Source organism: Haemaphysalis longicornis, unplaced genomic scaffold (assembly GCF_048455015.1).
Source record: "Haemaphysalis longicornis isolate Haplotype H1 unplaced genomic scaffold, Haemaphysalis longicornis Haplotype H1 scaffold_2, whole genome shotgun sequence".
NCBI classification, from domain to species: domain Eukaryota; kingdom Metazoa; phylum Arthropoda; class Arachnida; order Ixodida; family Ixodidae; genus Haemaphysalis; species Haemaphysalis longicornis.
Window position 1 is genome coordinate 247,997,860 of NW_027526295.1, and position 27,283 is coordinate 248,025,142.

At 51.3% G+C, this 27,283-nt stretch overlaps 1 protein-coding gene across 6 annotated transcripts; it reads left to right on the forward strand.

Annotated features, from left to right (window-relative positions):
• Positions 1 to 1,950: 1,950 nt before the first annotated feature.
• Positions 1,951 to 25,785, forward strand: LOC144170342 ((3R)-3-hydroxyacyl-CoA dehydrogenase-like). 6 transcript variants are annotated; one of them, XM_077700086.1, is made up of 5 exons: positions 2,188 to 2,254; positions 2,863 to 2,933; positions 10,304 to 10,696; positions 12,521 to 12,714; positions 24,307 to 25,784. In XM_077700086.1, the coding sequence occupies exons 3-5, from the start codon at positions 10,546 to 10,548 to the stop codon at positions 24,709 to 24,711; spliced, it is 750 nt and encodes a 249-aa protein (XP_077556212.1). In that variant the 5' UTR covers positions 2,188 to 2,254; positions 2,863 to 2,933; positions 10,304 to 10,545; the 3' UTR covers positions 24,712 to 25,784. The 6 variants fall into 6 exon arrangements, with proteins under 6 accessions (XP_077556210.1, XP_077556211.1, XP_077556212.1 ...); XM_077700087.1 differs by lacking the exon at positions 2,188 to 2,254 and adding an exon at positions 5,420 to 5,542 and having other exon boundaries at positions 2,895 to 2,933; XM_077700084.1 differs by lacking the exon at positions 10,304 to 10,696 and having other exon boundaries at positions 1,951 to 2,254; positions 24,307 to 25,785.
• The last annotated feature ends 1,498 nt before the right edge of the window (positions 25,786 to 27,283 follow it).

A 27,283-nucleotide genomic window follows, 5' to 3' on the forward strand; every position in this document is an offset into this window, starting at 1 on the left:
ACTTTTTGTTACTAGCAACGCAAGTGCTTAGTGACGACATCAAAAGCCTCGCCCTGAGAAAAGTACGCAGTATCGAGCTATCAGCGGCAATGAACCGCTTCGGACTCACGCTACATAAATAAACCTAGATGAGTCGCCCTGAAAATGCCGGAGAGATATCATGCTGTTTGGCAAGCAGTACGTCTCCAACACCACGACGCAAAAGGGCACTTAAAACAGATTGAAAATCTTATACTCGTACGAACCTAGACCTGCTGTGCCAAACGTGTGAGTTTACTAGAAAACTTACATCTTTCTGTGATTTTTCACCATGTTATTCTATTCAAGGATATGGTAGGGTTCAGCGTCTAGCTTGTACGAACAGGAACGCTGAAGCGCTGTCCGCCACAGCAGCTTCTTGGCTAGTGGACACTGGGTCGCCCCACGAGGGGGGAGATGTCCTTATTGGTATATATGCGTATGTTACAGGATAGTTCCATGCTCAGCTTGACAAAGTTGACTTGTCATCAGCTCTCCTTTCCGATGATCTTGCATGCGGAGTCAAACTTACTCCTTTCTCAGGTCATTGTTTTGGTGTTGTGCAGTTTGGTTCTGATGTTTGGTGTAGACACTTCATCATTCCATCCTCTGATTTTCCCTTAAAGGAACATTAGAGAGAAAAATCAAGTAGGCATATATCGGTAGATTAAAGTGCCGTGAATGCAAATACCGATTTCAACAGCAGTAGTTACTTATAAATGTTGAGGATTACCTAAGTGTGAAAATAGGCATCACCCCAATACATTTTTTCGCACTACAATTTGCATGGAGGAAAGACAAGTGACGATTTGTAACATCACAAACCGCGAATTATGAAAGCGTTCTTCTGAAACAAACACTGATGCAGGCACATGTAAGTGTAAATAAGTGCATCCGAGAGCTTTTACTGGCCATACGCTTTCTAAAAGACACAAACATTAGCTAGCAAGTAATATAAAATATGATGTCCCAGCCCGGACGGCAGGCTTAGTTTCAGTTTCGATTTTGTTGAAGTGTGCCGCTCAAATGTTTCGCTGAGAAAAAAAAAAGTCCCTGACAACATTTTTTTGAGATGTTGAAAGTGTAGGTAACAGCCAACGGTTAAACCAGATATTATTAGCGTAACCGACTTGAAACGAGATGGCCTTCAACTTCTTTGAGCAACGACGCATGTATTTTCAGCACCTGCCCCTAGGCGGTAACACCTCCTGGGCATTGGCCTTACTGGGAAAGCTTCGTCGGTGTCATCACACCACGCCAATAAAAAGCTGGGGCTTGGTCGCTGATGTTGCGTACGCCACCACTTAAGGATGGCGTTAAAAAGACCCTGTCTGTTAAGCTGACACAAAACTGAAAGCCAACGAGAAGCTTTCAGAGCGATGGTGACGATCGAGTAAAATCGGGCTGGGCTCACTCTGGCTGCTTTGGGACGTGCCTTGAAACGTCACGAAGAAATTAAAGGGCAGTGGCAAAAAGAAATTCACGCTATAATTGTTATTTCACAGTCAGCGAGGCGTCGTTGGCCGCCGAACAAAAACGGACAGAGCTAAGAAACGCGTTCTTTCTTCCATTATCCTTTAGTGTCCCTTTACACGTGGGGTAACGGGGGAGGGGGGCAAGGTAAACATGAAAGTTAAAGATACACGGTTGTATAATAATAATAAAGTACACATGGCATCGTTTCAAGAGGAAGTGGAAATTAGAGCGGCCGAACTTCAGAAAGTCGGCGAGGGTATGCACGCACATTGTACGTGTGCCCGTCACTCGGCACGTCGGACGTGCCCGGAGGCGTGTAGAGAAACAGTGCGATGCACAGAAGCAAGGAAGCTTATCCCAGTTGTCGAGTCCGGAAAAGTAAGAAAGCATAAAGAGCAAGGAAAGTCTAGACAACCAACGACGCAGTGCGATGCACAGAAGCAAGGAAGCTTATCCCAGTTGTCGAGTCCGGAAAAGTAAGAAAGCATAAAGAGCAAGGAAAGTCTAGACAACCAACGACGCAGGACTGCGCGTGCACCGATTGAGGCGTGCATGTTGGCCCAAGGCCAGGTGAGCGACCACAGCGAGCGAGAATGACACCGGACAAGCCATCCTCGCCTTTCCTTCAGCCGCACCTTCCCCCCTCGCCCCTGAGGAACGCGCGGTACTGCCGGAGATGCTTCGTAGTGGCCTGCCGGGCGTTGTTGAAGACGGACGAGGGTTACCATACGGGCTCTGCTGCCTCTCACGGCCTTCATAGGTATGCTAAGGAGTCGACGGTGTAATCTGTACCCGTGCACCTGGGAAAACTTTTGAATTACCTTTTCAACGCTTTCATCGGAGGGAGTAGCCATTTCTTCATCGGACTGTGCACGCTAGCGACACGTTCATTTGTGCAGTCGACAGGGGGATCAAGCTGTGTATGCGCTAGCGAGTCTAGGGCATGTTCGAATTGGTCAGTCTGGCGAATGAAAGGTGGGTGGGGAGTGCTTCATACAGCATTGTTTTAATTCAGTAATGAGGCTTTCTGAGAGAGAGAGGGGGGAAGGAGATGGAGAGAGAGATAGCTTTATTGGTAATCTTTGCTGAGCGTGCGTGACCACTGTACTGTTTGTTGGCGCGAAAGCAAGACTTGCGCATCTTCTGCGGGTTTGCATATTTTTTTTTTTTTAAATCTGAACTAGTAGTGCAGTTTCAAAGTTGGGCGCTGTGGTGATGTTTTAAAAAGCCCCCGTTAAGCAAATCAGGATTTTAAATCTGAAAATGACAACGATGGTCGCATAGGTTTACAAGAGAGAGAGAGAGAGAGAATAACTTTAATTTGAATCCACTTCGAAAGGAGGATGTACAGCTTCTCCTCTTCCTCAGGTGGCGGCCAGGAGCCCGTGGGCCCCAGCGGCACCCTCGGCCAGCTGGATCATTTTCTTCTGGATCTGGGGGTCCGTACTGAGCAGCGTGGTCTCCCAACTCAGCGGTCCCGTTATGCCTAGTGATGATATGATCTTTTGTCGCTCCTTATATTGTTCTACCATTGTATTGGCGTCGTCTTTCCCTGAGTGTGGGGGATCAGCTTGTGCTATGTCATTTGACACCCTGTTATTGTCGGTTGGGCCTGAGCAGGCCCAGAGCACATGTGCGAGATCCGCCTTGGCTTCTTTACACCATTTACAATGTGCATCGTACATTCCGGGGTAGCACCGGTTGTACAACGCCGGATTTGGATACCTGTTCGCCTGAAGGAGTCGCCATGACACCGCCTGCCCCCTTTCTAGTATTTTGTCCGCCGGAGGGTATTTGAGCCGGGAGCTTCTGTAATGGTCCAATATTTCCCTATACGTTACCAATCGACCCCTCGCGGAAGGCCAGGGGTTCGAGGGCAGATTGACTCCGCCGTCAGCCTGTCCGGTTCCCTCCGACCCAGTCGGCGACGAACGCGCCTCTGTTCTGCCGTCTCCGTGTGCACCGATACACGCGGACTCACAGACGCGAGCTCGGATTGTTAATGCTCGAGCTGCTTCATGAGCGCGTTCGTTGCCCGGGAGGCCAGAGTGTGCCGGCGCCCATAGCTAAGTAATGGGATTCTTGTTCAGTCTACTGATTGTGCTCTCCGATAGAGAGACGAGTACCTTTGTAGCCTCAAGCGACACGCGGCCTTTGGCGAAGTTCCTAATCGCCGCTTTCGAGTCACTCACAATCACGACCCTGTCTATGCGAGCTGTGACATCCTTTTCCCCTATTGACCATGCTGGAGTACTGGTGGTGGCCGTCTCGAGGGTGAGTTGCAGCGGTGTGTCGTCCTCGAGGTGCCCGTTGGCGACTGCAGCTCTGATTGCCAGGGCGACTGCCACCTCCTCCCCCATCTCGGGGCTCGTCGTCCAGACCGAGCCGGAAGCGACCAGGTTCCCCTCATGATCCGCTACCGCAGCAGCCATTGCGCCGTATCTGCTCGGCGATCTTCGCGTGATTTCATAGTCCGCAGCGTCCACGTAGTAAATTCTGTTTACATTTGTCGTGCCCGCGTTGGGCTCGAGTTAAGAGCTGCCGCTCTGGCCGTTCTCCTCGCCACGTCCCTCTGCGGGTGCATGTTTGCCGGGAGAGGGGGAATCTTCAGCACCCCTCTCGTAGCAATCGGGAGAGAGTGTTTCTCTCCAAACTGCGACTCGTAGAGGATACCGAGAGAAGCCAAAATGTGTCTGCCCGTCCGGCTCCTCGAGAGTCTCTCCGCTTGCGCTATGCGTTGCGCTTCTATCAATTCGTCAACCGAGTTGTGCAGCCCCATGGCCGCAAAAGTTTCGGTCGATGTCGTGATTGGTATTCCCAAGGCCTGTTTGTAGGCTTTCCTCATCAGCCTATCTACTTTCTCTTTCTCACTTGTGAGCATATTGAGGAATGGCACCACGTACACCACGCGACTCACGACGAAGGCTTGTACGAGCCTAAGGAGATTCTCCTCCTTCATTCCCCGATGCCGAGTGGCTATGCGAGAGATGAGTCGGGTCGTCTGGTGCACGCTACCTTCCAGCACTTTGATAGCCTCCATGTTGTGCCCGTTCGCTTGGATCCTGAGCCCCAGAACCCTGATGCTGTGGACCACGGGAATCCTTAGTCCCTCGGCCCAGAGCTCAATCGGAGGACTTCGCTTAGCTGCTTCCATCGCGCTCTTTGTTTGCTTTCTAGGATTATATTATAGAAGCTCGGAAGCTCGGACGTCTGCAGCGAGCAACGCAAACCCTTCGGGGCAGCGTATTCTACCACCGCGTCCGCGGCTCTCTGCAGTCGCTCCTGGATCTCTCCATCGCTACCGCCTCCGGACGACCAGATGGTAATGTCGTCTGCATACAGGCTGTGTTCCAGCCCCTCTATGTAATCTAAAATTCTCGGGAGCCCGATCATAACTGCATTGAAGAGAAACGGGGACAGGACGGAGCCCTGAGGCGTGCCCCTGCTCCCTATCTCTATGACATCCGATTCTACTCCGCCCACGACCAGGCGTGCCGTTCTGTTGGACAGAAAGTCCCTAACGTAGTTGTAAGTCCTGGTGCCGACCCCCAGGCCCTCTAGACTTTCCATAATTGCCTCGTGCTTGACGCTATCAAATGCCTTCGTCAGGTCCAAGCCAAGAATGGCTCTGGTGTCTAACGGCGAGCACCCTTCTCCGTCAAGGATTTTATGCTTGAGTCTCAACATCACGTCTTGAGTGGACAAGCCCGGTCTAAAGCCGATCATGGTATGGGGGAAAAGATCTCTTTCGTCCATGAGCGCGTGAAGTCTGTTTAGGACTACGTGTTCTAACAATATGCCCATACACGACGTTAGTGAAATGGGACTTAGATTCTCTAGGTAAAGTTTTTTTCCAGGCTTCGGAATCATTACAATATTTGCGTCTTTCCACTGTGCGGGTATCTCGCCGCGTTCCCAACACCAGTTCAAGTACCGAGTCAGCGCTTCTATCGAGTCGTCGTCCAGGTTCCGGAGCATCTTGTTTGTCACTCCGTCGGGACCAGGAGCCGACTTTGTACGCAGCGCCTGAATGGCTCCACGCACCTCGGTGAGTGTTATGGGTTCATCTAACTTAGGGTTCGAAGGTCCCTCGTAATCCTTGAGTTTCACGCGGGGGTCATTGCCCACGTATCTGTTTCGGATCTCTCTTACGAGCTCCTCGTCTGAGCCTTCGAATTTGTGAATGATTTTGCTTAGATTCTGCTTCTGAGTTGTTGTGCTCGTTTGGGGGTCTATCAGATATCTGAGTGTGTTCCAGGTCTTTGCTAGCCCCATTTGCCTGTCCATCGCGTCACATATGTTGTGCCCCGTCTGTTGTGCCAAGTGATTAGCGTAGTCTTCAATTTGTTTGTTGAGTCTGGCTAGCCGCCTGCGGAGGTTGCGATTGTATTTTTGCTTGGCCAGTCGTCTTTGCAGACCCTCTTTGGCTTCCCACATATGCAGGAGCCTGGCGTCGGTCTGCTAGAATCCGGCTTCCTGCGTGATTGTCTTAGTCGACGCTTTAACGTCACCGTGCAGCTGCGTGACCCACGCTCCCAAATCTGTTATGTCGCGGGTAGCTCCTACCGACTCTTCGTTGCCATCAGCGGTTTCGCAACGCCTCTGGAGCCTAAAGGAATCCCAGTCCACTAGCCTCAGTTGAGTACCACACCCAGCCTTAGTTGGGCCCGCCACAAAATCGGTGGCCACGATAAAGTGGTCGCTGCCCAAATTTTCCTTAAGGTTCGTCCACCGTACGGTGCCTCCCCCGACATTCCTTACAAATGTAAGGTCCGGAGTGGTGTCTACGCTCACGCTGTTTCCCGTGCGCGTGGGGCACCCGGGATCCGTCACGAGAGTGAGGGCCTCTTGTTGACAGTCCAGCCAAAGATTTCTCCCTTTGATCAAATCCTTCTTGTGCCCCCACGCCGGGTGCGGTGCATTAAAGTCTCCCACTATTACAAGCGGCTGCTTACCCGCAATATCTAGGACTTTGCGGAAAAGTTTCTTGAATCTATGTCTCTTCTGAGGACTACTGTAGACGTTGTGGGGTTTAACATTTCACACACTAGTTATTTCCCACCCCGCAGCCATCCGCGCTCAGCAAACATGCCTTGCGAGCGCCGGCTGCGGACGGGTCCGTTGTTTGCGGAGACAGACAAAGGAAGGAGGCGGCGAGGGCAAAACATCAATGGCAGCATTTATTGCAAAGTGCGAATCAAATACACTGCATACAGGCTGATCGTAGGCCAGAACGGTAACATTGGGAGCGAGGCATTAAACAACGCTAGAGATCGAGATGGTTCGACTCACCGGAGCAGCGCGGCGCTGCGCGTGCGAACGCGGGTGCAGTCCTCCGAGCTCGCCCGGATGCGTCCGATTGTGGCGCGTTCCCCAAGTCAGCACCAGCGCGCCGAAACGTCCGCGCGCTACCGGATTTCCAAGACAAGAGAGCGTCCTCACGTCATCCGACAACCCACCACACCTCGCCTTTTGGTGGCTAGTATCGAGGAAGAACTGGTTCTCGGGTAAGGCAGAAGGGAAAAGGGTCAACGCCTTCACCAGGGCGACAAAAAACCGTCCGGTCGCTGGCGCCCTCCCGTATGGTTCCCGTCGCGTGAGCGAGGCGCGTGTGCACGCCGGCCGCGATGGGGAGCTAGCCAGAAAGTGGTTCGCGTGAAAGTCGCGATCCCCACAGCGTTCAGTACGAAGACACTTCCCTGTCCTCGTTTTAGGGGCGAAGCTCCTTAGGGCATGGGTCTGTCCATCCTCGACGTATGTATGTAGCCACCTCTAGTTTAGTTCTTGGATTGTTTACTAGATGGCGTGGCTACCTCTAGTTTAGTTCTTGGATTGTTTACTAGATGGCGGTTCTTGTATATGATGAAAAGATGCGCTTGTATTGTTTACTAGATGGCGTGGCTACCTCTAGTTTAGTTCTTGGATTGTTTACTAGATGGCGGGGAGCGTTGTAATAAAATCCGTTCGCTGTTGGCGCGCGCTCGGAGTCGCCCGATGGATAAGGCTGCAGATGTGCGAGCCCGCGAGGCAGAAGCACTCCGTGAAGCTGCGCGACGCCGCCGCCAAGATCCTGCCGTACGAGAGCGGGAGGCCGAAGCGTGTCGTCTGGCTGCGCGACGACGCCGCCAAGATCCCAGCGTTCCAGAACGAGAGGCCCAAGCGTCACGGCAACGGCGCGAGGACCCTGCCGTACGCGAAGCGGCACGGCTGCGGCGCGAAGAGGATCTCCAAAACGTCAGAGAACGGGAAGCGGCGAGAAAGCGCGCGTATCGGCAGGCAGACCCCGATGCAGTGAGAGCTCGTGAGGCGTCTGCAAAACGCATCAGGCGAGCTCAGCCCCAAGGTGCCGACGCGCGGTTTAAGCGAGACTTTCTAGACGTTACGTTCGGACACAGATGTAGTGGGCGAACTTTCACTGAAGAGTCACGGTTTTACCGATGATTTCCCCTCAGGAGCTTCGCCCACTCATCGACATTCACCCCGTGGATATGCTGTGAATTTTTTGAGCGGAGATAATCTCCACGAGTACGTGGTCTACGGTCCCTATGCCCGTTTCGCGTCGCATCGCCGGAACGTTGCGCCTAACCAGGGTCGTGACCGGGGTCCGCTTGTCGTCCGAGTGGTCCTCGTCAAAATAAGACGTGTATCCCGATAATTTTGCGTGCCCTCCCGTTTCCTGTAGGACAATGACGTCTGGCACTTCCCCAGCGCTTTCAGAGTTTATGAATTGTTGGAGGTTACCACGCTTGCGCCGATACTCACGACAATTCAGGTACATACAGGTACATACAGGACAATACAGGTACACCACTGCCAAATGGTGTACCTGTTGCTGTTTTTGCGATCGTCCCTAGCCATGATTATTCGGTTAAGTTTCGATTTGCTACCGTTGTATCAACCAAGGCAGATCTCAAACCCTCTGCTGCTGGTCTCGAGTACGGCTTTGTGGATTTGATTGGACCTACTCCCCTACCCTGCTTCTGCTGTCTGGCTGCGGTCTGTGCACTCTCTAGTGCGGACACTCTCATGTTGAAAGGGTCAAGCTGCTTGGTTACGTTTTCCGCAAACGAGTTGGACATAGCCGTTATCTCTTCGAGTTTCGCGTTCATTTTTGCCTCGAAAGCCTTACTGAATGCCTCAAATTTCATTTCTGTGTTTTCCTGTATCCTCGTTTGTTTCTTGGCCTTGCGCTTGACTCCCGATCTGCCGGTGTTGCGGCCTACCCTTCGCTTTTGCGGAGGAGACTCAATCTCGGAGCCGTCCAGGTCTAAGTCTCTCTCGAGTTCGGGTGCCTCTACCGTTGGCGGCTTTTCCTCTATCTCCGTTGTCACGGGAGAAACCGATGGCCCCGATGTCGGCTGCAGGGGGAGTTGAGTTTGAGTTTGAGTTTGAGTTTATTTTGTTGAAATGGTACATAAACAGGCAAGAAAATGCAAGACTCGGCTTCGTCCCCACCCCTTCACCCTTATCATCTGCTGCCATCACCAGCATATCCTCGTTTTCGCTAGCGGAGGCCTGATCCCCCCCCAGCGCTCTGCGCGGCGGTCTTTTCTCCTATTTGCTGCTGAGCACGAGGTCGCGGGTTCGATTCCCGGCCGCGGCGGCCGCTTTTCTAATGGAGGCGAAAAGCAAAAACGCCCGTGTGTACGAGATTTCGGCGCACGATAAAGATCCCCAGGTGGTCAAAATTAATCCGGAGCCCTCCACTACGGCGCGCCTCATCGCCTGCGTTGCGTCGGCGCGTTAAACCCCATAATCAATCAAAATCTTTTCTCCTATTTTCTCCTTTAGGGAGCGATTCTATGCAATGAGAATCTCTAGCATCTGTCTAACCTTGGTTAGCTCGGACTGCTCTGCTGCGGCTCGTGCATATTTATCTTTGTTTTCCTGCGAGTTGGTTCTACCCTGCCTCTTAGGTTGGGAGACCGTGCTCGCCCAGCTTACCCTGGTTTCGACCGAGGATGCCGCCACTGTCAGCACTTCCCTGGTCTTGTTCGAGTTCTGTCCCTTGTCTTGCAGCGCCGGTTTCCCCTCGTTGTTGCCTTTTGTTCCCAGTCCTCCTCTCGAGGTGGATGCGCTTTGTTGTCGTCCCGGTCTCGACGGCGATCTGGAGGCCCGTCGCCCTCCTCTGCGTCTGTTGGCAGACCTGGATTCGGATTTTCTGCTAGAGTTGCCGGTGCGAGACGATGTGGAACTCTCGGAACGTCGGTGGCTCGAACGGGACGCACTCTGAGGCTCGTGGCCGCCCTGGCGCTGGTTCTCTACGTCATTTTGCGACGGGAGACGAGGAAAGGACTCGGAACGATCCCTGCAGTTCTTGAGGATCCCTCCAAGGCCTTGAGTGCTTGGGCGCCCCTGGTTGTTGTTGGAGGTGTTTCCTCCGCTGCGTTTCTTCTGTTGCCTCTCCTGCCTTCTCTTCTTAAGCAGGTACGGAACTTGGTACCGCTGAGGACACTTTTTGTCCGCTGTCTTGTGTCCTTTGCCGCACAAGGCACACTTTGGTTCGCACAAGTGATGATCCTGCGGTTCCGTGGCACCGCATGTCCCACACACTTTCTTTGCCGACATGGTAGCCATCGTTACAGGCACACGTCGACTCTGTGACCGAGGCGTCCGCACCTCTCGAAAAAAAAAAAAAAAACGCGGAATCGTGGCATGAAATTCCGAAAATGCAGCGGCCGAACCACGAACACGTGAATACGCCATCAGATTTAGTATATTTATATAATGAGCTTTTCTTGGGACCATTCCTACCGGTTCACCTTTGTGAAGATGGTTTACGGAGTTCTAATTATCCCTATTGTTTCAGGTCTTCACTGATTACGGAAGCACTCTACCTGTGCGTACTCCTCACCGAGAAAGAAGCTATAGAGCCAACGCAGACGGTTATTCACCTTTGATAGGGTGCAGTACCTCGTCACAGAATTTCCTATCAGCCGCCGCCGGAGTGTTGTGCGATAAGAACCGAGCTTTAGTGTCTATACGAACGACGCGAGACAGCGCGTAAGGATCCGGCCTTGACCACGACTGCAGCTTCCAGCATCGTGCAGAATGTCTCTGAGCGGTCGGTTAGCCGTGGTGACCGGCGGTGCGAGCGGCATCGGAAAGGCCACATGCCGCGCTCTCGCCGCACAGGGAGCCAAGGTCGTCGTCGCTGACATAAACCTGGACGCCGCCACGAATGTGGCTCGGTCGCTGCCAGGTGGGTTACTGCTGTAGCGGTTTTTCCGCGACACCGTTATTACGGTTGCCGTAGAGACATACAACGACGCATAGCATATGCCGAAATGACGTCAATATCCTGGTTTTCCTTGTCGTCGTTTACGCAGTTCTAACGATATGCGCTAAAAATCGTACAGAAATCCTAGTAATTGTCGACTAATGCATAACTAATGTTATGCCGACTGTCTTTATTGCGACTTATTTAATAGACCAGTTTGACCCAACCAGGCTATTTTTATTCATTAATGCCTGCGTAGAATTATAAGCCTATCTTAGGAGACCTTGCCTTGGTTTTGTTGTATTGTGTTTTTAAAATTTTTCTCTATAAAATTTAACTTTCATTTTTATAGAGATTAAATGTCTTGACGAATTATGCTTTTTGTGATATAAGGCGTTACACTTTCGGGGGACTTTGAAAATTTTTGTGGTTCTATTTTGTCTTTTTAAAATTATTTTTGTCTTAGTCGGCCGGTGACGGCGTGTAAGATAGACATTTTTTTTTCGTTATATAATTTTCAGTTTTTTTCATTCGTTTGCCTCATTTTAAAAATTTCCTTCGACAAGTTATCTCCATTTTCACTCCTATAACGCCCAAAATTGCTTAACCTCCGCCATTACGCGCAAATACCAGGCAGTGCCCTTCAGTAATCTTAGGCAGAAAATGCTTACGCATTAAATGTATTCGTATCAAGGCAACTTATGATCGCTGTTTTCCACCGACTTCTGCTATAGCCGGCCCTGACAGTGGACGGTATCGGCATGACACTCAGGAGTTTAAAAAGATGCCTGATAATCAAACTATGCGTCAACGTGCGGAAATTACAGCCCACCAAAGCACATACAGCACTGGCCGCGTTACAACCAACTACCGAATGTGCACGTGGGCAGTTAAATATGTATTTTTTATGGCATTTATGTTTTGCTGCGCCTATAGTATTTATTCTTTCACGTCCCACCCCCAAACCTCAACACTCCGGATTGACTCAGCAGGGACTGGAGTACTTCCATCACCTTTGCTACACATAGAAGTCCTGTAAAGACAATTAGCTACGAGCTTGACTCCAAGATCTCTGTCGAACAAAGTATTGTCACGTGACTTAAAAACACCAAAGAGAGACGATGGCGACGACAACAAGTCTATGAACGAACTTTCGACGTTGGGACCGTGACGCCGAGACGATGACGACGAAGAAGCGCTTCCCGAGAACGCATCATCATGAAACCATTTAACTGCTTGCTTGAGTGGCTGGCTCGAGCGCTTCTCAATCAAGACCCTTCAATACCTCTCAATACCTCGCAAAATCAGCGGACATTAGACTTGCGCAACGACGTCGAGAAATATCGCGGAATCACAAGGAAAGCTAAGGAAGCTGCTTGGGCAGCATGGATGCAATCATGTTCAGCTTATTTTGGCGACGCCTATAGTTCACGGATGTAAGCTGTACTTGTAGAGTTTGGTTTGTGCATTGTTGATTAGAACAGTTAAGAATTAGTGAATAAGACGATATACTGCGAGGAATTATGCTACAGTCCACGTGTGATATTTGATGTCATTTTGGTGTTCGTAGCTGATAGAAGGTGGTAGTAGTAGTTGTCCTTGCAGAGAACGGCAGCTGATTCTTGGGTGGCTCTACCACTAGATACATGAGATTTTGGGAAGAATGCAGTGCATGTAATCTTATGTACAGAGATAAAATAATTCTGTACGCCGCAGCCATTTTTTTTAATAGGGCCTGTGCAGCGAACTTTAGATATCATCTTGATTAAGCTATGTATGGGCTACAAATAATACGGCTCTTTGCAGGCCCATCGTGCCATACATCTGTATGGTTGGACGTTGGATCCACTGAGTCTGTGGGGAACCTTTTTGCTGATATCAAGGAGACCGAATCGCTGCCTGTCAGCATCGTGGTGAACAGCGCCGCAATAGCCCGGAAGTCTCTCCTTGTTGACACGACAGATGAAGACTTCGACAAAGTTATGCAAACCAACGTTAAGGTGATTTCCTGAACTATGTCGTTCTTACCGTTACCTCTGAAGCAACTTTCCTCCTCTTCTCCTGCCCTCTCTTTGATCACCTGAACCCCAGTTCCCCAGTGCAGGGTAGCAAACCAGGCTCTGCACCTGGTTAACCTCCCGGCCTTTCTGTCCTTTCTGCCTTCTCCTCCTCCTCAAGTGGCATTGTCATTGTTACCTGTGTCGTGTCAACCGATCTCCCTGCTTTCGAAAAAATATATCTGTTAAGAAAATGTAATTGATATCATCAAATTATGAATCTGGTTCTACTTTGTACAGCACTACTGTAGTGCAACTTGCTGAAGTTACTGCGACGCCTCTTTGGCCAACCCTGATACTTTTAAAGAAAACTCTGTTACTTGTCGCGGACCATTACTAGCTCCTTTTCTCAGCACCGATGGATATGCAATTTACTCACCTTTCACAGCCTGGTTCGACTAACAAGACGCAGGTACTGACGCTAAGATTATTTTAGACATGGATTCTCTGGGAGTAAGCAGAAAATTCGTCCCGGTATCAGCGGCTTGACATTAGATTAAACCATGTTACTTAAGAATGGCGATATTGCAGGTGTAAAGCGTGTATTTGAGGAAGCATAACTTAGATCACTGGTTCTGAAATGAGAACTCGCAGACATCAAGATAACCAGGGGGAATTGGAAAGCTTCCCAGTGCCCCCGGTGGCCTTTTTTTCCACACTAATCGAGGATAATACAAAAAAAATTAAAGCCGTTCCACTCAACGTGAAAGCTGTCGTAAATGCAGAGCAGTGATTCGCCATAACGGCCTGTGGTACCGTTATCCGCTTACTGCTACTACCCATCACGCTCTTCGCCTCCCTGTCTCACTTCTCTCTTGATGAATTGAACGGAGGTTTGTCCAAAGCAGTTCAAATTTCCCGCCTTCGCAGTGCTCGCGCGCCTCCTGCCTGGAACGAACAGCGCGAGCGGTTCTCGCACGTGCCGGCACCTTACTGCGCAGTCCACAACGCGTTGTTTTTGGCGGTCCCATCTCCCCGCGAGCGTTAAGAGAGAGAGAGATAAACTTTATTTTGAGGAAGTGTCTCGAGGAGAATCGAAGTCCGAATGGTGGCAGGTAACGGGCCGAAGGCCCGCCCGTCCTGGACGTCTTCTCCTTGGCTTAGGTTGGGGGTCCCGTGGTGGCCATAGGCTGGCGCCTTCTGGCGACCTCTTCCGCCGTCTTGACCAGGCGGACCTGTAGGTCCGGGTCGGGGCTGCGAAGCGAGGCCTCCCACCTCTCCTCAGAGGGTATTTCGGGGAAGGGGTCCTGGGGGCATGCCCACATAATGTGGGCCAGGTTGGCATGGGCGCCACATAAGGGGCACGCCGAGGTTGGATAGAGGCTGGGGTGGACATGGGTCATGGTGGCCGGATTGGGAAAGACTTCCGTCTGGAGTTGGCACCATACGTGGCTTTGCTCTAAGGTCAGGGATTTGTCCGCCCGAGGATAGATCCGGCGGGAGAGGAGGTAGTAGGTGGTAATATCGTGAAAACCGATCAGACGGTCCCGCGCGGACCGGGCTCCGTGGTAAGGATACGGGTTCGGCCCTGCCCGGATAGTAAATCCTCGGGCTAGGTCATGGGCCGCCTCGTTTCCCTCGAGCCCAGAATGCGCGGGGGTCCAGATCAGTTGTACTGGGGATTGCGGGGGGTTCCTGAGCAAAATTTTGAGCGCCGTTGGGGATATACGACCAGCGGCAAAATTTTGGAGAGCAGTTTTAGAATCGGTAATGATCGTTGCGGGTGTGGGGGTGAGTGAAAGGGCGAGCGCTATTGCTGCCTCTTCCGCCGGTTCTGGGATGGGCGTCCGGACTGTTATAGAATCGAGAATGCTGGTGTTGGGGTAATTTTGTACGGCGATTGCGGTGAAAGCCTCATTGTGTCTGTACTCTGCCGCGTCGACGTACACGACTTGCGGATCATTTTTATACTTCTTGTGCAGGGCGCGGGCTCGTTGTTTCCTGCGCTCGGAGTGGTACGTGGGGTGCATGTTGCGGGGAAGCGGTTTGGCTACAATATGAGAGTGAATACTAGGGGGAACTGTTTTCGCGTCCTGATATACGCCTAGAGCTTTGCGATCGCTGCGCCGCCTGCCGCCGCTTCTCCGCGGCGTTGACGGGATTTGCGCTGCGTGACTGATAGGGGCTCGTGCAGTGTTTTGGTTCTATTTCGCTTCTTTTCGTCTCTCCGCGCCCTAAAAGAACTTGTTATGGTGATGACTCTAGGCAAAGAGTACGTTTAGGTCACTTAAAAAGCAGCTGCGTCTTCGTAGAGTACGCGATCGCCTGCAAGAGCTACCCGGGGACGCTGTTCTGCGCGCTTCGTCGTCGCTCTTCCGGGCGTCGGCGACGGCAGCAACATATCACCCATGCCACCTCCAAAACATCAGGCACAAATGAATTCTACTGACGCCTCGTTTAGACCTGATACTGGCACAATGAGAGGTTGGCTTCATTTCGCAGCGTGGACAACGAATGCGGCTTCGTTTCGCATATATACGCCGCAAAAAATATGTTTCGGGGATGTGATTAACCCAATCCCGGACAATAACTTATGCCTTTTATAAGAATATAAACCATGCGAAAATGTAAAGTATATTCCAAGCCTGTGCGTCGTTAAATATGTGCCCACACACGCCATATAGCAAGAACCAAGGAAATGAAACCACAGAAAAATAAATGCTGTGCCAATGCGGAATTTAGAAACATAATAGCTCTAACGGAAATGAAAAAAAAAAAACAGTGCAGCTTCTGGCATGCTAAAGACGTTCGTCTAAACTTCATCCAGGTAGGTTTCACTAGACCAACTATACGCGAAATGCACTACTATTTCGCGAGAAATCGGTAGGGGGGGGGGGGGGGGAGGGGTACGCCGTGTACAAATGCGGAGCGGAATCAGGCAATGAACGCTTTAGTAATCCCACACATAAATCTCGCGTTCAATTTCCTTTTGTTTTTCTACTTCAACGAAGAGCTCATCGTACGGCGGACGCATTTTTGGAAGTATACAGGGTAGGCTGTTCAACAAGCGATGAAATGTGTGGTTGGAAGAGTGTGGTATGTGATAAGGCCCTCTGATTTCAGTTGCTGGTTTATTCTGCAGGCTCCCTGTGCCATATGACGATATTTCGAAGAAGCATTTAGTCGCGGACGCGGATTATATTGTAAGCCCGTCTCCGCGCTGCTCGCAGAGGGTATATGTAGCAGATAAATGTTTGCGGGCGCTCACCTCACGACAAGACGACTCTGTCGTGTGTTGATCCCCTATGCATTGTCCATCCTACTTTTGTTGAATATTCCCGAAATTAACACAGACTGGCTTGTAAATGGTGGTGATCAATATTTGAGGTATAATATTGGCAAACGTAACTGGTGTGCTGTCAGGTATGGGTGCTCCGCTGATTATGTAAGCGCACAAAACCGATTTAAATCGTAGTGTATAGCCGTAGCATGAACATCTGAGGAACCGGTAGTTACGGAGACACGGCTAGTAAATTCAGGTCAGTGTAACTACAATCGGCTCCATCATACGCCGGTTCCGCGACGCTGGCCTGTGACACACACCTGGCGCTTATACAGACCGAAAATACCACACGACGATCGCGTCGGAAACATTTACACTCTCGTAAACACACCCCATTGGCGAACAGAGTGACTGCTCCACACAAACACGGATTTAAAACGCCCACAAACGGTAAATCTCAGTCGTGAAGTGCCGCAAAAGCAGCGGCGGCACTGGGGAGCGGGACGCGGACTCCCGCGCCTGCTTTCGAAACGGGCCGCTAGGGGGATTTCAGTGGCGCCCCTACAGGCCACGCTCGAGGCGTATAGTGTGTGATATCCTATTCCTAGTTTGCTAAGTATGTATCTCCCTGTGGGTGTGCGAGCGAGGCGTTCGTACTGTCCCATTAGGTGGGCTTCAACTAGTTCGCTGGCCTTGCTGTGAAGGCCTAACCCTTCCAGTTTGGCAGTGGACGTGCCGGGGGGAAGACGTAATGCTGCCTTGTAGGCGCGTCTAATGAGGACATCAATTTTGTTGGTTTCGGCAGCTGTTAGTTTAAGGTATGGAATCGAGTAAAGTATTCTGCTCACGACGAAGGCTTGGATTAGGCGAACCCTGTTCTGCTCGGTCAAACCTGAGTTTCTATTGGTGACCCTTTTGAGCAAACCAATGGTTTGGTTTATGTGCCGTTCTATTGTTTGGATTAATTTGTGATTTAGTCTAGTGGATTGTATGTGCAGCCCTAGGACTTTGACGGCCGGGACCTCCGGGATCTCTCTACCTTCAATATGGAGTTTGATGCTGGAGTGAAGCCGTTTTTTCTGGTTCGGGGGAATAACAAGTAGCTCAGACTTTGCCGGAGAGCAGGCCAAACCCGCTCTCCTGGCCTCCTCCACCACTACCTCTATGCCTCTTTGCAGTGTTTCTTCAATGTTCCCATCACTCCCCTGGTTCATCCAGAGGGTAATATCGTCTGCGTAGAGGCTGTGGTACAGGTGGGGGATCCGTGCTAATTTCTTCGGCATGTCTATGATTGCAAGGTTAAAGAGTAATGGTGACAGTACGGCTCCTTGCGGAGTGCCATGACTGCCTAGCGGGAATGTATCTGAGACAAGGCTGTCTAGATGTATGGCGGCTGTCCGGTTTGACAAAAAGTCCCTGATGTAATTGTAGGTTCTCTCACCCGGATTGATCGATCCCAGACCCGACATTATGGCCTCGTGCGAGACGTTGTCAAATGCTTTTGTCAGGTCCAGGGCCAGTATCACCGATGTGTCTAGGCCGGTGGATGGTTTGATAATTTGTTCTGATAGCTGTATGAGTATATCTTGAGTTGAAAGACCAGGTCTGAAGCCAATCATTGTGTGGGGGAATTGTTCCGTGTCGTTCATGTGTGTTGTGAGCCGAGCTAGGATTACGTGTTCCATGAGTTTTGCTAAGCACGACGTGAGGGAAATGGGGCGGAGGTGTTCGATTTTAAGTGGTTTATTTGGCTTGGGGATTAGAATAACCTTGGCATGTTTCCACGATTCCGGAATTCGCCCCGTTCTCCAGCATGTGTTGAGAAAAGCAGTGATTGCGGTGATTGAGGAATCGTCCAAGTTTCGTAACGCCCGGTTCGAAATGTGGTCAGGACCTGGGGCCGAATTGGACCTAAGTTTGCGAATCGCCAATCGTACCTCGGCTTCAGTTATGTCCCTGTCCATCTCGCTGTTTGGGTGACCCATGTACAAGGGTAGTTCGATCTTGGGTCCTATGGGGAGGTACATGTCTTTGATTTCTTCTATAAGTTCATCGTCAGAGCCTGAGTATGTGTGGATGATTTTGGTTATGCGGTTTCTCTGTTCTGTCTTGTTCTGATCAGGGTCGAGGAGGTGTCTAATTATCTGCCATGTCTTCTTCATTCCAAAGTTTCCTTGCATCTGGTCGCAGATCTGGTCCCATTGGGAGTGCGAGAGAGTGACCGCGTGCGCTTCAATCTCCGTCTGCAGACGGGACAGTTTTAGCCGCAATTTGCGATTGCTTTTATTTCTGCGCCATCGTTTTTGGATTCCTCGGTACGCCTCCCAAAGGTGATTGAGACGGGAGTCTACGATATCGGAAGGAATAAGCGGATCGAGGTCCTTCGTGACTGCTTTTATGTCTGCAAGTAGCTGTTGTGTCCATTCGTTTATGTCCTCAATGTATTCCGGGCTTGCGCACTCATCCGCATGGTTGCCGTTGCATTCTCGGATCGTTCTAAATTTATCCCAGTCAGTCATAGTTTTTTGTCTGAGCGTTTGAGTGATTTTGTGTTTGGTTATAGTCACTATCTCGATTATGAGGTGGTCGCTGCCTAGTGTTTCTTCGGTGACTCCCCATGTTACCCTGTTTGTGTGCAGTGAGAGAGTGAGATCCGGGGTGGTGTCGCGTTGTGCGCTGTTTCCGATTCGTGTAGGGGTGTGAATGCCATTCTCTAACGTAAAATGGTGTGTCTGTATTTGTTCCCAGAGGTCTCGTCCCTTTGGCTCACAGGTTGGGTATCCCCAGGCCGTGTGAGGAGCATTAAAATCTCCAACTATGAGCAGTGCATGTGGGCCTACCTCCTTCCTCGTGAGCGAGAATAGGTGGTTGAAGCGGTCTGTCTTAGATTTAGGGGCGCTATATACGTTTAGAATATAAAGTCTTTCCGCTCGCCTTTTGCTTGGGAGGACCGTAATTAAGTCGTGGGGGATGACAACGCTGTCGAATTGACTCCTGTAGGCTGGTATATGCCTCTGTACGAGGACCGCCGTTTTCAGGTCCGTCGCACTTTGAAATGCCCTGTAACCCGGCAATTTGACAATGGCGTTTGTCTCCTGTAGGGCTATAATTTCTGGGGGGGGGGAGTCTAGGCTTTGCAGATACATGAGTAAATTATGCTTTTTGCGTTTGTACCCTCGGCAATTCCACTGCCAGACCTTAATGGGGTTGTCATTTTTATTGTTACTGCGAGCCATTGTGTGCTTCGGGTTGAGGCATGAGATTGGGAGCTATACCGAGCCTGTTCATTATATCTTGCATGAAGCTGTGTAGTTCCGATCTGTACAAGTTCACTTCGGATCGGAATGATTCTATACTATTCTGCATGGTGGTAATGTGCTCGTGCAGTTCAGCGTTACTTCTCCCAAGAGCGATTATTTTACGGTCAAGTTCCTGCTGCTGCGGGGACTCTTCTAGAGCACTGCACGGGCCCGGGCCGGCCCGAAAGCCCGGGCCCGACCCGGCCCGCGGGCCGGGCCGGGCCGCCCGAAGTCGATTATCGGCGGGCTCGGGCCGGGCCCGGGCTCAGTGCCGCGGGCCCGGGCTGGGCTCGGGCTCAGTGCCGCGGGCCCGGGCCGGGCTCGGGCTCGACGCCACGGGCCCGGGCCGGGCTCGGGCATGAATTCATAGGCCCGGCCGTTAATAGTTCCGACGTGAGGTGTAGAAATGAGCATAAAATTGAATATTCTGAGTACACTTTTACGCGCTTTTTGATGTTAGTTGTACACATTGTTATAAAAACGTGTTTTGCTAGGTCTGATAGTCACTATACTGTACTTTAATGACATTTCATCTACTGCATCAAGATTTTATATTTTGGTGTATAAGATATCAAAGATACGGTTACAAGGAATGCCATAGCGGGGAAGGAATTAATTAAGCCACCCTGGACACGGCCTCCGCGATCGGCTGCCGGCGGCGCGCCTGCGGCAGCCGATCGCGGAGGCCGTGCCCTGGAGCTGTGCACCTATGTCTATGTACGTGTATTTTAGATTTCGAACCAATCTAAATGCGGCAGCCGTGGCTGGAAATCAAACTCGCGTGCTAGAGAAGCGCCACCGCTTAACAACCACTCCAGGAAAAATATCTCAACGCACGCACATATTCGGGGATTCAAATGGAGAGCAAAAAATTTCATTAATACCAACTTGTGACCAAAACAACCACATGAAGTTGCCAAGAGTCTGGTCATCAAAGGTGATGGTGTCTCTCGTGTAAGAATACGAGCTATTATTACGCCCATGTGGCGTGAACTGCAGACGGTGTGAGCTAAGCTACGTGTACTTTTAAACCATTATTTTTTGCGTTACAATTCAGGGCATGCTTCTGCAGACTAGATGCTCCGTCTGATTTCCCGCTACGAAGACACTCGACCAAATATAATAAACAAATTTTCTTCGACGTCTAAGACCAGGCCTGGTCACACACATGCGGGCCCTCCCTAGGCTCAAAAAAAGAAAAAAACGACCATGTCCGGGCTGGGCGTGGGCTTGAGACGACGGGCCTGGGCCGGGCCTGGGATTGAGACGACGGGCCCGGGCCGGGCCTGGGCTTGAGACGACGGGCCCGGGCCGGGCCCGGGCTAGGCTCACTTATGAATGCCCGGGCCCGGGCCGAGCCCGGGCTCGGTGTTACGGGCCCGGGTCGGGCTCGGGCTTCACAAATCGGGCTCGGGCTGGGCTCGGGCCTTAAAATCAGGCCCGTGCAGTGCTCTAGACTCTTCTACCGGATTGGGGATTTGTACGGAGGCTGCCGCAATCGCTCGTTTTTTGGGTGCGGGGGAGGCAGGTTCTTGATCGGTGGAATTTGGTTGGGAGATTGCTGCGTTTTGGCGGCGGACCCTGAGGAGTTCCTGTTTGAGGTCATTATTTTCTTTCCTAAGACCTGCCATTTCTGCTCTTATGTTGGCTAGCTCATCTATTAGCTGTTTATGGAAGTTTAGAGGGGGCTGGGAAGAGGGACTGGGGTGGGAGGCCCCGCCATCGAAGCTTACCGACTTCTCGATTTCGGCCGTCGACGGAACGTTGGCCCACCTCTTGGAGTTGGGTTTGGAGCGGCCGGCCGATGGAGATCTTGCCTTGTGTTTGGACAGCGATCTCGACGGGGCTCTTCCTCTTTCCGGGGTCTGCGTCCTGGGGGGTTCGCGGCCCGGAAGGGCGGGCCAATCTTGCTGGCTTCGAGCGTTCAGCGGGGCGTCTTCTTTTTCGTTCCGGTCCTTCGTTGTTTCTAGCGGCGGCAGGGGGCGACGTGGCTTGAAGCGCTGCGGGCACTCTGCGGACCCCGTGAGGTGGGCTCCCTCGCACACAATGCACTTAGGCTTGCACGGGTGTCCCTCACTGGGGTTGGTGATGCCGCACTGGGGGCACCTGGTCGTTGGGTTCGGGCAGACGTCAGGTCTGTGTCCTCGCTTCCAGCACTGCGTGCAAGCTTCTGTTTTGTGCCGGAATGGTGTGCAGCGGTACGTGGTGTAGCCGTACCGGATCTAAAACGGAACCTTGTATCCGTCGAATAAGATTTGAGCGGCGTCTGTGCTTCCCAGTCGTTTGACCGATAAGATGGGCAGGTCTGGGTTGAAGTCGACCACGTTCCGAGTTATTTCTTCGGGAGTATCGTCTTCGGGAATTTTGAAATTAATTTCCAGCACCGTGTTGGCGGGGGCTGAGACGTGCGCAGAGATTTCATACTGCTTGTTGTTGAGAACAAGGGATTTGATGCTTGCGAAAATGCGCGCTCGCTGATGGTCGGGGGTACTGATCAGAATGTAGTTGGAGTTTTGGTGCACCCGAACTTGATCTTCTGGACTCAGGGGGACTGGTGCCGATTTAGAAATGGCATTGGCGATAGTTGCCGGCGCCACCGACCGTACATCGAGCCCTCCTCGTGGTCGTAGGACAATTTTGATGTCGGTCTCCGGCAAGCGCTCCATCGGTGGACATCGACGACGCAGCGGCCGGCTTTTGCGGGTATTCGATGAGACCACTTCGGGCGACGTGCTGGCATTTCCGGAGGTTGCGGTCCTCTTTAGGGTCAAGGCTCGTTGCTTGCGCCGAATTTCGGCCCATTCCTCGCTTGCGAGTTCCTCGGGGGGGATCTCTTCGCCGTCTACGACGACCTCCATCGCTGCAGCGCGATAGCGTTCCTCAGGGCTCAGGGGTGATGGGAGGCGGGGGAGCGGGCACGTGGCGATCGGCCACGGCGGGCTCCGGTGCACGTGCCGGTGGCTGCTATGGCCGCTCGTGGATTCTATACTTGGCGTGGCAATCCTCGCTTCAGAATTTCAACTCGTCGTAAAATTTCACGGGGTCCACTCACCGACTTCAGTGTAGGCTTGTTAGATGGCGTTCATCGAGAGGAATCGAGCGGTGCCAGAAAATCCACCGGATGGCAGATTTAGCCGAAGATTGGGCGGGATTAAACGGGAGCCCATGCACCGCACGTCAACATGAATCGGCCACCTGGTGGCGAATCCTCCGTGAGCGTTAACGTTTAGTGTTTGGGGAGTTGGTGGTAGTGAATGCGTTGTATCAGCAGCTTCTTGACGTAGTTTGAATGAGTCAAGGATATAGGGCGCGTTCGTAGCCTCCCATTCTGTGTCGGCTATGTGGCGCAGTGGGTAGAGTACCATGTACATTGCGTTGCGCCCGCAGGGTCGAGGGATCGAAACCAGGCGCCGGGTAGTATTTTTTTTATATAGTGTAGGGGGATGCGGACAACGACGGTGCGGACCACGACGGACGTCAACGCGGGTGACATCGTGAGTTACTGAAATGCTCTGCATTTAAAAAAGTTATTTCTTTTGCAGTGCGCAGCCAGAAGTGGCGAAAACTGGAGATGCCGAGCGGAACGCGTTCCGCTCCCCGCTAGCAGACGACGCTCGCTTTCCTAGCGCAACTCGCAACCGCAGCGCCGCGGTGGCGAGAGTCGCGGCCGGCCGCCTCTCCACGGCCGCGGCGGGGATATATGGAACTGAAACTACAGTGTACTAATTCTAGTACACTGTACTGAAACTAAAGCGTGGCAAACTGTTCGCATGGCGACGCAGTGAAACATCCCCCTCGCGAGGGGCACGATCAAATGCAGAGCATTTCCGGGGGCGCACGACGTTAAGTAGTTTGCGTTACGTTAATGTTGTTGCACTTGTGGCAACTGCTGACGAGACAGCGCTCGTCAGCAGTAAAATTGTCAGCCTCGGCGCACGTTGAGACCGAGAGAGGGGAGAGAGTGTCCTTGAAACGGGCCTGGGCGCGCTATCGAATGTTGATCGCGCCGATAGCGAAACGTCTGAGCCGGGCATGTCGAGGTGAGCGATGCGGACAACTACAGACGCCAAGAACGGGTGACATCGTGAGTTAATTAAAGAAATGCTCTGCATTTAAAAAAGAGGCTTTACCGCAGGAAAATCTGTTTGCTTGACTTCTCCGCAAGGCACGTGGTTGAAATTTGGCTTTTCGTAAAACATTACGGCTGTTTAAGAAAGCCAAGAAGTTAAGTTCTGTTTAATTGTTAAGGAAAAATACATCTATGAATTCTGGGTCGTATTTATGCAACCCCCTTGGTTACACTCCACGTTCCATTTTTTCTCTGAGCTTCCCTTCGGACATGCGGCGCCACCTAGTATGCACATTTCGTAACATCAAGGTAGTGCTAAAAAGGGAGGGATATTTGAAATTTAGGCGACACGTACGAGAGTTGGAGCTACGTCATATTTCGGAGCAACAGTACTTTCCTTTATTGTCACACTGACCATTTAGCGATGCTAGAAGTCATTATGTTGTCATCACCTCTGTTCGGGAACCACGTCGACACCCATGATGTGTTTTTTTTCTGACTGCTAAAAGTGTGCTAAAGCATACGCAGGGCTGCAGTTGAACTTAAATCATTTCGATGCGCCTAATTAATATTAAACGCTCAGATTATCCTGGCCGGTATAAGAACGTCCAAAAGAAGGGACTATGGTTTCCCGCTAAACGTTTTGACAAGTTAGTGCAAATTGTATTTCGGTATCAAGGTAGAAGGGTACTAGTTTGTTGTTAAAAGAGCAAGACTAAACACAAGCGCAATGCTTTAGTGTTATTTCAAGGCATCTCTAAAGACTACTCACCTTATTTGATTGGTGTGGGCACTGGAGGAGAGCTATCCAGTCCGGCTGGAGTGGTTACACGGTACTTTTTGAGCCATTCAGCCTACGCACATGCTGGGGCGCAGAGATTTGTGCAGTCCGAATGGTCGTACGCCTGGTCATCACGTATACGGACGCTGTGTATTCCCCGCAGGGCACGTTCCTTATGACGCGGGAGGCCGCAAGAAGCATGATCGCATCGGCCGTGCCGAATGGAGTCATCGTAAACGTCGCCAGCATCGCGGCCAAGACGGGAATGGCCAACTTCGGAGCGTACACAGCCTCGAAGGGGGCCGTGGTCGCCCTCACCAAGACAGCGGCGCAGGAGTTGGGCCCTCATGGAATCCGCTGTAATGCCGTCCTTCCGGGGGCTACACGTACGCCGATGGCCATCGCACTGGTTGATGAAAGCGAGGAGAAGCTCTTGGCAGCCAGCACTCCCTTAGGGCGGTTTGGCCAGCCCGAGGAAGTGGCCGAGGCCATTGCCTTTCTGTGCTTCCCGAACAGCTCTTACGTTACCGGCGCCGCCTTCGAGGTGACGGGCGGATTCTGCATGTGAGCGCTCGCATCCTGCTGTGCGCAGCTTTGGCCAGCTGCTACGTCAGACAGCTGCCAGGCGGGCTCGTGGTGATTGGGTTCACACGCCCACTTGCGTAACCCCCTTGTCTTAGGGGCCTCTGTAGCTAACTTAAAGCAATCCAGGGCTGTAGCAGTGTGTGCTCTGAGTGGTGCAAAGCTGTTTTTTTTTTTTTTTGCTCTCAAGACGAATATGGCTTTGTTGAGGGCACCGACTGTGTGTGTAAGGTGCGTGTATTTGGGTGCTCTAAACTTCAATGGTAGTGGCAAAATTCGTAGAGGACAAGGATGTTCGCTGTCCTTGAAATAGTGCGAAAAGATGTGTTAATCCTGTGATTTGGGGGGGGGGGGGGATAAACATGTAAACAAAGAGACGAACAGGCGAAAAACCCCTATCTTGTGCGTAGGACACCCTGGAACAAAGGTTCACTTCTCAGGCGAGCTCCGAGGGCTCGCTGACGAATGTGCATGCAACGCGGATTCTGTGCAAGCCAGTGCAAGTCTTGTCTGGCTGGCGGAGCACTGTGGTCAAAATTGTGGCAGGGCCGCTCCATGCAACTCGAGCGTAATAGTTGTAGCGAAGAGACAACGGAGCCGGAAGGGAGTTCTGGCCCTAGCGGAGCCAGAACCTCGGAGTGGAACACGTGACCGGATAAAAGAGTGCGCCGAGATAGTTCTAGACCACGCCGGCGGAGTGGACACCTGTTTACGAAGGCTAAACTCATGGAAGACCCATAGACAGCTTCGCTCGACAAATGTACGTGCATGCTCAGTGTTGATTTTTAGCCAGTTTATGAATATTCGAACGGTGTCAATCGCTATCGATTTGGTTCAGTGAGCCTCAGCCGTGCAACGAGAAACCATTCCCGCAGGGTTAAGACGAGAAAATAAGGGTTTTCTTGTAAGAAAACATAGTATGAATGGGAAGGGGCGCCTCAAAATTGAATCATTCAACGTATCACTCGACGCTGCTCCGGAATGTCCTACGCTGGTGTTGTAAACTGAATATTGGGAAATAAACTTGGTGTGTGAGGCCTGCATCTCTATCATCTCAATCAATCAATCAATCAATCAATCAATCAATCAATCAATCAATCAATCAATCAATCAATCAATCAATCAATCAACCAATCAATCAATCAATCAATCAATCAATCAACCAATCAATCAATCAATCGATCAATCTTTATTGAAGTGTTCTGAAAAAGCGAAAGCTTTTGTTTTGGCAGAGCAATGAAAAAATAGAACATAAGTAGAGCAACAATAGCAGGAAAGAAAGGAAGAAAGGGCAATCTTTATTTCGAGGATCATCAGTGATGATGCACTTTCAAAGCGGAAGTGGTGGTTAGGTCGCGTGGATGGCTGTTAGCGTGAACTGATCAGCGACCTCGGCAGCTCTTGCAACCAAAAGTGGCTGTAGATCCGGGCCTGAGCTGCGCAGCGCAGCTTCCCACCGTTCCTCGGGGGGCATTTCGGGAACGGGGAGTTTTTGGCAAGCGCAGATAACATGGGATAGTGGAGCATGACCGCGACATAATCAGCAGGCCGAAGTAGGGTAGAAAGTTGGGGGCATGTGCAGGAAAACATCCACGAGGAATTTAAAGAGACAAGGTCAGTTTTAGTTCGTATGACTAGCCAACGTTGGAGAGGATCAGAAATAAAAAAACAAGGTGCAGCTTGCACCAGTGGTGCAAGGCTGGAGAAGCTGCAGAGCTGGCGGCCCCACCGAGCTTATGCTTGGTTCGGCTAAGTTTATGAGTGATTATGCTGCGAGATTCGGCCAAGTTGTCTGCGTCGTATTGTCCTTGGCCTCCAAATAGCCATGAACACGCGGTCATTAAAGTGTGTACAGTGTACGTGATCTCGTAACTGCGGATCTTCTGCAACTCGCTGGCGATTCGCTGCCGCTTCATCAGCGTAATATTCAGGATTGGACCGATGACGTCACATCTGTTTGCCGATGGCCGCAACAGAAAAAAAGATTGTATTGTGGGTAACGGAATCCAAACCTAGAGGCGGACTAGAAACCCGGACGCCGCCGCCCGCTTTCTGGTGCTTCCTGACGCGGCGTCATCGGTGTATCGTACGCGAACACGCGCACTCCCAGTCATTGTGGTGACGCGCTGGCACGTGCCAGCGCCGGGCGACGCCGTTGCGTCAAAATACTCTGCATGCGGTTGGGCCTTAAAAATGTCAGCTTAGTGAACCTATTATAGCCTTAAAGGGGAGTACCGCAAAGGAGGTGTATACGGAGAAAAAAAGAGGGGCTGAGCCTGGTCGAACTGCCTGTACTGAATTTAAGATGTCAACGATAATATTAATAATTTTGTTATCTCATATTATTACAGAACTAAAAGCGTGGTCCTGCACTGAGATCTTGCTCGTATATTCTTGAATTGCCATCAAATACATTTTGTTTGGATAAAGTTTACAAGCTGAGTCAGCACGGTTCAGCTGGTTGCAATGATTCCTTTACCATTCGATGTTGACGTCGGGTTGATCCGCCTGACGTAGCGAATCGTACGGTGCCGGTGTCGTCAGTCTGGGGTGGATGT